Source organism: Phragmites australis, chromosome 9 (assembly GCF_958298935.1).
Source record: "Phragmites australis chromosome 9, lpPhrAust1.1, whole genome shotgun sequence".
In the NCBI taxonomy this organism is placed as follows: domain Eukaryota; kingdom Viridiplantae; phylum Streptophyta; class Magnoliopsida; order Poales; family Poaceae; genus Phragmites; species Phragmites australis.
The window spans coordinates 28,201,470-28,214,210 of record NC_084929.1 but is presented as its reverse complement, the minus strand read 5'-3'; the positions used below and the strand labels follow the sequence as shown (position 1 = coordinate 28,214,210).

The 12,741-nt window shown below is 43.9% G+C and overlaps 1 protein-coding gene across 1 annotated transcript; it reads left to right on the top strand.

Moving 5' to 3' along the window:
- The first annotated feature begins 3,091 nt into the window (after nucleotides 1-3,091).
- LOC133928987 (transcription factor DIVARICATA-like) lies at nucleotides 3,092-5,236 on the top strand. The gene is made up of 2 exons (XM_062375547.1): nucleotides 3,092-4,075; nucleotides 4,188-5,236. Exons 1-2 carry the CDS (start codon nucleotides 3,600-3,602, stop codon nucleotides 4,630-4,632), a joined length of 921 nt encoding a protein of 306 aa, XP_062231531.1. The 5' UTR covers nucleotides 3,092-3,599; the 3' UTR covers nucleotides 4,633-5,236.
- Nucleotides 5,237-12,741: the final 7,505 nt, after the last annotated feature.

Genomic DNA, 12,741 nt, shown 5'->3' with positions numbered 1-12,741 from the left:
TCTAGGCATTTTAAGGTTGGAATTATCTGTAAGCGACCAAACGTTTGCATCATACATAACCGGCATGCTGGGATATTATCTGCTATAAAGACATTGCAAGAGGATTCAAGTGAACCATTCCCATGGCCCGGTCTGCTATAAAGACACTGCAAGAGGGTACAAATCGACTACTTCATCTCCACCATAATCCCATCTATGACTTCTGGATCCAGATCCAACAAGGGTAAGGGTAAGATGGGCCCTTAGGAGTTATGGTGTGACATCCTTGATAGACTCAAGCGCGAGGACGAAAAGCGAAAGAGAAATGAAGACCCAGAGCAGAAGAAGAGGCAGATGGAGCTACAGATAGAAGCGCACGAGGCACATATGCCACGATGTGACTTCGATAAAATAGCATGCCAGAAACTGTTCCCGCTTGAAATAGTTGCTTGGTACCGTTGTGGGGTAAGTGTACAAGATATCCTACCGTGCTATGAATTTTATCTAATTCAGCAGCTTCCTTCCAACAGTACAACAAGCCTACGTGCAAGTACGAATGGTACGCGAACGAACAAGAGTACACGAACATCAACTACGACTACGAGGAGGCTGAGGCAATGAGGTACGCGGATGTTACATAGCCAAAGATGAGGCTATATAAGCTCAATAAAGAGTGGTGGGAGAAATACCTCACTGCATGCAATAACATGCATGTTCCTCTACAATGCGTGTGCAGCCTACCGGCTGTGTCGTGACCTATGGCACGTGGATTGACACAAGGGTACGTGTGCAACAAGTCCTACCCCCTATGGATTCAACTTTCAAGAGATCCGCAAGGATATCTAGATGAGAAGTCTCCGTATTTTTCACCAACCCAATAGATATTTTCTTGCACCTGGCAATCTGTCTTTCCATAAGACATGCTTTATTTAGCGATGGGAGTACTACATGCCATTGTAACATATCGTAGATTGTCTAAGAATAGGGTTACAAGTCGGTGCATGTTGTCTTATGTACTGTAGCCACAGACAGACAATGAATGCTTACGATGAGCCATAAATATGATGTACTTTACTTTCATCAACGAAATTATCAGGATTTATCATTATGGCAATACGTATTTTCTAAGTCCAATGCTTTCATACAATTCACTTTCTTCTAGGCAGAGGCTACAATAACTCATTGATGAACTTTTGCAGAATGAGATGACAACACCAAACAACAGCATTCACAGGGAATCTCTGCCAAGCATCAATGGCATAACCTTTTCAGCTTTCACAGAGAATCCCTAATCATTTTTCCTTGTGCACAATACTTCCATGCTCTACCCCCAGCCCTACCCAGTCCATGCACCATCCCCCAGCCACCGTAAATAACCCCACCCTAAATCATGGGTAGACCACTCCTTCCTTACCTCTCTTAACTGCAATATTTTTCTCGCCTCCACCAAGCCCACCCAAGAAATATTGGAGGACTTCCATCCCCTAGGGGGGCGAACCGTCGTCCGTCGATGTGTTTTTGTGGCTACTCTTGTAGGGTTCACGAGTCCCAGGACATCTCCTACACCTATGACAGACGCTTCTTCATGTGTATCAACTACCAGTACGATCTACCTCGACATGTATCGTATGGTTACTCACCGGTATAGCGATATAGATCACTCATGTGGCACTTCTCACACAATTTCATAAACCAACTTATTAATATTTCCTCTTATTTCATTTCACAAGTCTCCTCCACCTCTTATTTCATTTCTCAATTTCATGGGATGGCTGGATATGGAGCAAAATAAGGAACAAAAGTGGTGGATCAACATGAATATGCAGTGGAGGAGGCAAGCTTATGAACGCTGGGAGTGCAAGTAACAACACGAGGAAGAACAGCTAAAGTGGCTGAAGGAGGAGCGCATAAGGAAGGCAGCGAAGGAGCGCGCTGCGGCTAAAGCACACAAAGCTAAGAGGGAAATGAAGCATGAGAAGGCCAGTCACGCTAAGACGGCATGCCTCGATGCCCTCAGGAAGGGAAAATATCCTATGTATACTCAATAGAGCATCTATTGTAACTCAGACTATTTTTATTCCTTAAGGCATGTTAGGTTGAGTAACGACATGCTACTAAGTTAGTCTTTAGACGTACTGGTACATGCCGACGTTCATTATCATCATCTATTTATGGTTAAGATCCATTCGTACTACGACGAAAAACTCTAAGTCTCATATAATATTCATCAACGTATGTAACCTCCGTACCAGATTCTATGATAATTATGTTTCACAACTACTATTGTTCGAAAAATTATATTTGTATCTTCTTAAGTTTACTTCACTCAATAAATTACTCACACAATTTTACATTAAATAAATAATGAAATATCGACAAAAATTACATCAAACTAAAAATTAAGGAAAAAAATGAATCACTCCGTGATACTGTTTGAACAACTATTTATACAACAAATATTTTTCACCAAACTGGTCACTACAAATAATTTTTTCATGCATACAAAAATTTAACTAATTTTTGTATTTTTGGTACTACAAATAAAATAAAAAATCACCAAAATAAACAGATTTTTGCATCACCAGTCTGCGAAAATTTTAATTTTTCTATTTTTAATGTGCAAAAATATTTGCGCAGCACCAATCTGAAAAAAAATTAAAGGACCGAATTGCAAAAAATTTAATTTTCACACTTCCAATCATAGAAAATATTTTTTTATAGTTTAATGAGCAAAAATTCAATTTTTCGTAGATCCAAAGAGCAAAAACATACTCTTTTATTGTTAGGAAACTAGATTTCGCTGTACCATCTCGCGATAGTAGGTTATTTTTATAACTTATCGAATTTATTTAATATTTTTTAAATTGCCATATAAAAAATAATATTAAAAAATCCATGTTTCGTTGTAAGAGAGGTTCCCGTGAACCCCGCACCTTGGCCGCGGCTATTTTGGACCATGGCGGCGACCAGCGAGGAGGTCGATCAAGAAACGGAAGGCAAAGTAGCCAGGGTAGTAACAAATGCAGTATAGCGATCCATAAATGCACATAAAGTAAAGTGGCAGCCGAGTCCCAGCATTGGAAAAGGCGGCAAGCAACGGCCAATAAAGAACGGACGGGGCCATCACGACGTCGCCTGCAAAACTACACAGAAAGTATTACTCTTCCAGCCTGGATTGGACGAACACGCTCGCACACGGGCGGACGCCGAGCTCTCCGCTGCTCGCCTGCCTCCGTGCTCGCAGTCTCAGAGAGGGACAAACGCAGCGAGCTACAGCAGTGGCCGCAGCAAGATAGATAGTGGTGGTAGAGAGAGAGAGAGAGGGGGGGGGGGGGGGTTGCTTTTCTTTGGTTGAGAGGCCACAAACTCCACCACGGCCCAATCGCCGAAGGGGCTCTGATTTCTTTAAGCGCTCCCGCGGTGGCGGCCGAATCACCTCTGGCCAGTTTGGCATCTGCCGGAATTCGGTGTCACCACCGCCCGCTGCATAAATACCCCCCTCCCCCCTCTCCCCTTCGGCCTCCCAAGGACTCGCATTCCGTTTGCTCCGACAGGAAAGGCGAAATCTTGGTCGGTCTGTTGATCCGCAGGTGGTTTCTTGGCTGGTTAGTGCAGTGGAGATGATGATGGAGTCGTGGATGGAGGTGCTGCCGTCGGCGCCGTACTTCGCGGGGCAGGCGGACGGGTGGTTCTTACAGGACCAGCGGGCCGGCCCTGGCGGCGGTGCCGGCGGGGCGTGGACGCTGGAGGAGAACAAGATGTTCGAGAGGGCGCTGGCGCGGGTCGACTGGGACGCGCCGGACCGGTGGGAGCAGGTGACCGTGATGCTTCCTGGCAAGACGGTGGCCGACGTGGTGGCCCACTACGACGACCTCGAGAACGACGTCTGCTTTATTGAGGCGGGCCTCGTGCCCTTCCCCCACTACGGCGGCGGCGGTGGCTCGCAGTCCGCCGGGTTCGCCTTCGATTGGGACGGCGGCGACGACGCTGGCGGCCTGGGCTTCAAGCGCTCCTGCTACGTGGTCGGAGGCAAGCGCGGGCGTGGTCCGGACCAGGAACGCAAGAAGGGCGTGCCCTGGACGGAGGAGGAGCACAAGTAAGCCCCGATTAACCCTCACACTCATGCAAGAAATGGAGCTGAACCAATTTATGGAACTTGCGCGCCGAATTGGTGAAATTTTCATGGCTAATCGACTTGCTTGCTGCAGGCTGTTCTTGATGGGGCTCAAGAAGTACGGGCGAGGGGACTGGAGGAACATCTCGCGCAACTTCGTGACGAGCCGGACGCCGACGCAGGTCGCCAGCCACGCGCAGAAGTACTTCATCCGCCTCAACTCCGGCGGCAAGGACAAGCGCCGCTCCAGCATCCACGACATCACCACCGTCAACCTCCCCGACGACGACAACGGCAACCCCTCGCTCTCGCCGCCCTCGGTGCTCACCACGAGCTCCACACCCTCGTCCACCTCTGGGACCATCATGCCCGAGCAGTTCGGCGTCCTCGTCGACAGCAAGCCCCCGCCGCCGCACCACTTCATGCCTCACCCCTACGGCAACGTGAAACTCGAGCCCAACAATTCCCATCACGGCGATTTCCTGGACGACTCTGTTCTGATGCAGATGCCATGCAGCCAGCTGCAGCCTCTCGGTTGACCATGGTTCTCGGAGCAGCAACATAGCCTGTGGCAGAAGAAAAGAAGAAAAAAATGCTCTCATCTTTGGCCATGTGCGAGGAGGGAATCGCCTCAGTTGCACGTGTCTGCTCTTGATTCCAAACAAGCAAGCAGCATTTGGGTACAACACATTTGGTTCTTGTTACATATGGATCATGCAACCACGAGCACTGCCCGAGTTCAAGTGTTCTGCTACAACTGAGCTGGAGCTTCCTGCCGTGCGTTCCAGAGATGAGAGGAGCAGAACAACTACATAGGAGGAGATGGACGTTGCATTTCCGCGTTTCGCCTCTGTGTACATAAGCCACGCCGGCCGTGAAATAATTTCCTATTGCAATTAGTTTCTGTGTTATGGTAGGCACAGGAGAGTGTACTAGATGATGCTGTGATTACGCTAGCTTTTCTTTGTATTGATGTATTGGTCAGTTAATGTCATGTATTTGGAATTGGATAGCACGTAGCACCCTACTGTTTGGACGTTTGGTGTTTTTGCAAGGGTTTTTTATCTTCAGCTCGGTGTATTAGCATTGGTCACCCTCTCATTAACCCCTGCTTTGTTAATCATGATGGTGATGAAATGGTTGTAATTTTCATCAGCTGTTTCCTGTCGCTTTTGAGGTGATAAAACCTGATGCAGATGGCTGTGGCTAGATTAGATTGTTCAGCCTATCTGCTGTGCAGTACAATCTAAGCTAGGCTTTCCATCGACTTCTCTTTGGCTGAAAATTTGGTCTTACAAGTTTCAAGTACTGTACTTAGCTACCCAAATGACAGCTTATTTTTTGACTTAAAATGTCAGAGATCAGGGTTTATTAATGACTCCAGTTGTCAGAGATCAGGGCTACTCTATGATATCATACCTCTTGGCCAATGGAAGCAGAGCGTTGGAGTCTTGGAGGACCTGATTAGTTTAGCTGAAATAGAGGTTGTACCACTTTCCTTGACGTTGATGGAGGCATTGCTGGCACACAGGCAACAGTAGCAGGGAATGAGTTGGAGGTCCACGGTCCACCAATGGAGGAGGAACAAGGCATCACATGCCCTAGCCGCTGTCCTCCTCCCTGTCCTCTTCTTTCCGGTCCAAAGCAGAGCTCCTCCCCTGCCTAGGGCATGGCACAGAGCCCCACACGACATCAGCGAAAGAAATAGCGCCACAGAGAGATGGGTGGACGCACACACGGTCGCAGTCTACTCCGTTGCCGGATTCATTTCGCCCTCAACTTGCACACATACACATTCCCTTGCTGCAGATCCACTCGGAAAGTTGTGGTTTTTTCAGTGGCTCGCACCGTCGGGCGTGAGGAATCCGACAGTTTCAGTGGCCGGGTGCTTGGCCGTGTGCGTGGGTGAGAACCGAAATGCTTCCCGGTAAAGGGAAAGGGGCTCTGAATTGATACGGGAAACCAACTTTTCGCTCGGTTCTGCAAGGGGAATAAAAGGTTGATTTGTTCGGGAGTAAATTTTATAATGCTATAGATATTTTGATAAATTTATCGTAAAATCACAAATTTAATCAATAATTTTATAAAATTATAAATTTAACATCATTTTATCGTAAAACCACAGATTTTAGATAAACGATTCTCAGTCTCATTACCATGACGACCTGCTCCGTTTGCACGCTTATAGTAGCTGTCAGCTCATAAAACGGATAGTTCGAAAGTTCATGTGACTGCAAGCGGGTCTCGTTCGTCAGGTTAATAGGTCTACGATATAATATATAGTTCTACGATAAAATTAACGTTAAATTTGTAGTTTTATAAAATTGTTGCTTAAATATGTAATTTTGTGATTTACGATAATTTTGCTAAAGTATCTATAGTTTATGAGCTCCTGGATGGTCCGTTTCATGAGCTGACTACTACTGTGAGATTGCAAGTAGTGTTTGATCATCATAGTAACGGGATTGGAAATAACTCCTCTAAAATATGTAGTTTTACGATAAAATCAACGATAAATCTGTAGTTTTATTGCTTAAATCTGTAATTTTACGATAATTTTATCAAAGTATTTGTAGTTTTGCGATAAAATCGATACTAAATTTATAATTTTGTCAAAATATTTATAGTTTTACGATAAAATTAGCACTAAATCTATAATTTTATAAAATTATTATTTAAATTTATAGTTTTATGATAACTTTGTTAAAATATATAGTTTTACGAAATTTACTGTTCGAAGAAGACGCAGTCTTGGGAGAATTCTTGGCCTCCCGTGGTGGTTGCGGTATCTCCTCTGCCCTGGACAACAGTAAGAATCTTCAGGCCGTCTAGAAAGGTTTTCCTGTTCTATCCAGGTTTTCTCTCTACGATTAGGGCATCTGTAATTTACACACAAGGGATTAATTGCTTAAACAAGCTCAGAACGTAAGAATTTAATAGAAATTTCATAGAGACGAATTTAGAACCCGTAACAAAATAGGAAACAGTTCTGTAGCATTCCAAGGGAAAGAAGAATCTAGAAGGGCCCCACACAAATAGGGACTAGGTCCACAGGGGATGTTAACACAGAAGGTGGTCTCTAGTACAAAAGTTTAGGACCCTTGCTGGCCTCACTGTTTGATGTTGTTGTGGCATTTGACTCAGCGCCAGCAAAAATATGTTGTACTATTTCACTCCTGTCACGTCAAGTATTAGTTTCTCCATACTCCCCAGTAATCCAGTTCCATGCATCGGTCACCTCACGCTTTATTTTAAGGCGCCCAAGCGATCGGCGAATTTTAACTGGATGTTTCTCCCGGTGTAGGCACTGAGTGGCAAATGAAGTGCTTGGGGTTCGGTGTTACGGCCTTTCTCCTTCGTCACATGATCACCAGCCTCTCAATTTTAGAGTCTGTTAAGCAGAGTTTATAGTGTAATTTTTACGTTGAAATTAGAGAAACTCTGTTAAAAAATAGTTTTAAGTTTTAAGTTCTCTGAGTAGAATTTGTGAGTAGTTCTTTGAAATGAGTTAGAAGTTAGGAGCCGAAAAAAAAATAGTTTCCTCTGATTCACTTCTAATACAGAATGACTATCTCTATATAATTTATTTTAAAAAATCACTTTCAACCACAAAATTATTTTTCTAGAAAATCACTCTTTATAAAAAATTTAAATTAGAAAGATTTCTAACAGGCTCTTTTTGATTGGTTGGTGTATCCTTCGTTGTGAACCCTTTGACCATATTTTAATCTTCCGGCCATGTACTGTGCCTCTGTCTGTCTTTCACCGTGGCATATCCGCATATGGCATTATACTACTGGTAGCATCTACTATTATTACTAGTATTTCTGTGCATTGTTATTATTGGGTCCATCTTATCTAGCTATAGCCCTCAAGGCTCAAGGCCAAGAACCACAATTGCAACTTGCATTTGTGGGGCTGCATGTGGACCCCCAAGTGGGCAGGCGCGAAAGATGCATGCAATCCAACGCAAGCAAAGTGGGCGCTGCTGTGCTGGCCGCCTTTCCGCTTGCGTTTTGCTTTATCTTTTCCTCTCAATAGGAAATGGCAACGGTGACCGATTGCATATACAATAATACTCCGGGAGGTGAAGCTTTGCGTCGTGCCTACTGTAACTTTATTTACGGGAGGTGAAGCTCTTATACGATGCTATATTTTTTATAATAAAAAACATAATTTCCGGTCTCTACATCAATAAAACGTCAAGGATACATAATCTTTTTAAAAAATAGATACTCAAATTCATGTACAAGATAAACTTAAACTTAGATGGTCTAATTTTATCTTGTTATATGGGCACAATTGAGTAAATAGTATCACAACAGTTGGTTGGAACCCAAAAATCTTACATAATTTCTCACTGTTTCCGACAGAAATCCAGTGAGACTCTTGTGTTCCAAACCTTGATCTTAGTCCCATAAAAAATTGATTGCAAAGTATGAACCAATAAAACGGCCATATCGTCTCATTTTCTTCCTAGCGTCCAAATGGCAATCCATTGGTTTATAGTTGCACGGTTTCAGGTTTAACAAATAGCTCAACAAGTTCCGAGTCAGAAGAATCTAGAAAATTCTGAGTTCTTCTTGTTATATAAGGTGAAAATAGCTGTACAGTTAGAGGTAAGAGGTTTGCACTCGACATTAGATAAAGATCAAGATATCACAATACTACGTTGCTAATCTTCTAACTGCTCCACTCAGGACATTTCACATACCACCTATATATGATAAAAAACTAAAAAAAAAAGATTTCCGCGACAACATGCATGTCCAGTCCTAGTGAACCCTAGCAAACTGAGCATCGGACCAATCACCACAGTATTGACTACCGAGTAGTGTACAAACACATGAGAGCTATCCGTTGCGTGAACGTCGAGTAACATTTGCACCGCGAGGGATCCGGGTCCGGCGACAGACGACGGTGCAAGGTGCCAGTCATTCGTGCCCGTGGGGCCGTGGAGCAGAGTGCTCTCAATCATTTTTCTTTATTTCGTTTTCTTTCTAATTCTCTCTTCCGTTCCTATTTTTTTTATTTTCATCCATCTCCAACAGCTTTTCTTTGAGAGAAATTATAAAAAAAAATAAAAAATAATCCCATCTTAAAGAGAATAATCTTAAAAATCTCTTCGTGATGAGAACTGTGAAGGAAAACCGTTAGAGTGTTAAAAAAATAAAAATCCTATCGTGAAGAGATTCTAGTCCCTGAACTGAAACCGTTGAAGATAGTCTTAAAAAACTTTAGCACGAAGTAGCATTCAGATTCCTGGGGCTCTGCAAATGGGCGTATAATTGAGCCCGGGACTAGAGGCGTAGAGAAGCTCAGCGCAGAGATTCCAGATTCCAATTCCGCCCCCCTCCGTCGCGTCGGACCACCAAGATTTGCTCCTCCCGATGCGGGCAGAGCATATCATAATGGAACGAGAAAAAGGAGCGCCCGGCAAATGGAGAGTAGTAACACATGAAGATGGTGCGTAAGCATGCACTAAGCACCACCATGGTGGTCTAGGAATGGGATCCCCTGACGTTACGTCAGAGAGCAGTCCAATCAATTTTAGACGTCCGATCTGGAACCGACAGATCAGATGGTCTGCTACAGTACCACGGTAAACAGTAAAAGGTATACAGTAACATGTGAACAGTAGCTAAAATACTGTTTGGTACTGTAGCTACGTCAGAGAACTGTAGCGCCAGACACAAATTACTGTGCTCCTCTGACGTAAAACGAGCTACGTCAGAGGAACCTTTTCCGGTGGTCTATGCCTCTGAAGTATCAGCACGGGCGTTTGGACAAGGAAGTGAAAACTTTTTGGTGTAGTTCAAATTTTAACTAATACATCATAAGGATTTGGATGCCAAATAAAACATAGGTCTGTTCCGACCACTTATGTCCCTGTTATCAGATTCTACCAGAGGTTCCTACTTCCTACACAGTGTGCAGGCTAAAACGTATCCCTTCTGGGAAGAAAATTCTATAACACCCGATCTCACAGAAAAACCTTCTCATGTGTATGCTACGTGTCCCGCTCTTTCCTCTCAATTACACGTATCAGTCGTTGAATTAGAGAAGAATGGTATGAATTAAGATCTTATAGGGATCTTTCAGTGAATGGTCTCGTAGAATTTCCCTCCTCCCTCCCCCACCATAAAAAAAAAGGCGACCACTTCGCTCCCTTTTTCCAAAACGAAGGGAATGCAGATGAATCTATGGCTAGATTTGGTAGAAAGAGCTTAGATCAGCCTAAGTAGGTATCTAATCCCGCACTCAGCGAAAAAGCTCACGTTTTTGGCGTAGTTGACACTTGACGTGCCCACTGCCACTGCCACTGGGGATCTGATCGATGCGCAAGCAGTAAACAAATGCGCTTCATAACCGACCACCGTAGTTTATTAGCGGCAGAATTATTGGGCTGGGCAGGTGTAGTTTCCCGGCAGGAGGCCGTCGGTAGTTTACTCCCACTACGATCAGAATACTCTCCTCCCCTTTTTGTGTGTGCGTGCCTGTTGTGCCGAACAGCACGAATCCCTTTCTCTTGCTTGATCAGCAGCAGACAACAACAACAGCTACTACTGCAAAAGTAATTCTCCGAGAACATGCAAGGATTGCAGGGCGTTCGTGACATACCTTATGTGAAACGCCAAGTTGTTGCGCCCAATTATCGCTGTTGCCCAGTGATGCAAAGTTGCACACTGCACAAAGCCAAAGAAGGAGCAAACGGGTCAAGATCAGCTGCCTCAGCAACTCCCTGGCAGTCAGATGGCAACCGAGCACCAACTGAACTGACCGCCGCAACGACGTCATGGGTGAGACGAGACGAGACGAGATGCCGTGCCGGGGCATCGGTCGTTATCGCCGAACAGGCCGGGCGGCAGTCAGTGGCGTCCAGTGGTTCCTATGTCATTCGGCAGTGGACCGGTCAGTCCTGCAATAAACGAGAGCATCTGCGTTGCTTCTCCGGTGCTAGTGGTGACTCCAACGCTGCATCAAAGGCCGTTCGAATCAACAGGGTCGTTCAGGCAGCAGGTAGCCATCACCGTAGTAGGGGGGCCGACCTCTACAACTGCAACCATTACAATACGTATCTGTGCCTTTGAATCAACGAGACGCGTACAGATTCTCTTCATCTGCAGATGAATACATCTTTCCAGGAAACGGATAGAGCCGAGCATGCCTGTAAGTTGTAAAACCTAATTGTGTCACATACGCTGACTGTTTGTGCAAAGGAAAATGGAAGAGGGACCATCCAATTATTTTATGCACAAGTTGAAACTGAGGATGCTGCACATGCATGCGAGAGGAGTGAAGATGGATGGCTCAATAATGAGCACATGCCACGAGGTTGAATTGGGAACACTAGGGGAGAAAAAAACAGTTGCTTGTGATGTGCATGCAGGTGCAGCAATACTGGCTGGCTGAGCGCTGTGAGTAGCAACGCATCTACCAGTTTAGAGTACAATTCTTTTACTACTCTTGACAATTTTTGCCAGTAAGAGAGTTGACATACTGTAATTCTACGATGCCCCCCCCCCCATGCATGTGATACAGATCTAGGGTCTAATGGTAAGACGGATACAAGAGGACTATTATACAAGTGGATACAAGAGGACTATTATACAAGGGGATACAAGAGGACTATTATACAAGGGTACAAATCCATGGTAACATGTCCTGGACATAGTTATCAGCGGCCAACAGTCTACCAGTGATTTTATAAAACTATATTGCGTTCAAATTTGAAGGATTTCAATGATCATATCAAGGTACTAGTATCTTGCAGCTTCGTCTCTGTGCGGTTAACTGAAAGGTGTTTCCCGTTGGTTGCCAGAGCCCATTAATAAGCTTATCAACTCCAGTGGTTAGTGGCCCCTTCAATTGATGGATATGTCATAGATGGTTCATTTCATGCAAGTATCTAAAGTAAAATCATGACTGGACCACAGATCATATCATGGTGCCCTTTCCCAGGTCTGTGAATGCATAAGGAAGTAATGTTCACTCGCCTGGTTTTACTTGATATTATGTATCTTAATATCATGTATAGTAGGTACTTTAAAATTTATCATCTATAATACTATTATAGTATAATTTAATATTATTACAGCATCTTCTATTTTTCTATCTTCAGCAGCTATCATATTTCTTACATTCTATTCTTCTTCTTCTCTTTTTGAAACCAAAGCCATACTCTATAAACAGTGTTGAGGGATGCTATAGTAGTCCACAAATTTAGAGTACACTGGAAAAAGTGTGTGGCATTGCCGCACTTCCTTTTATTTTTTTTTTTCTCTTTGTTGGGGCTCATGGTTAAACCCGTTAGTGAGAAATTGGATCAATGAAATATATCACTGAGAATAGCGATGCCTCAACTGGTATGATCCTTAACACTTGGTATTACTATCATATTGTTACTTACAACGTCAATTATTACACACAGTGGTACAAAATTCAAAATTTATATCATTGCTAGAGGTGTAAGGAATCTAACCTCCGGCCATTGTATATTGCATTGTCTAGTTATTTTTTCTTACAGGAAAACTTTTATGTGGGTCCAAATTTTACATCATTATGTATGTCGTGGTTAGACCACCATGTTCTAATCTCATTGAAGAACCATCATTATATGATAAATAACGTGTGAGATAAATATATGA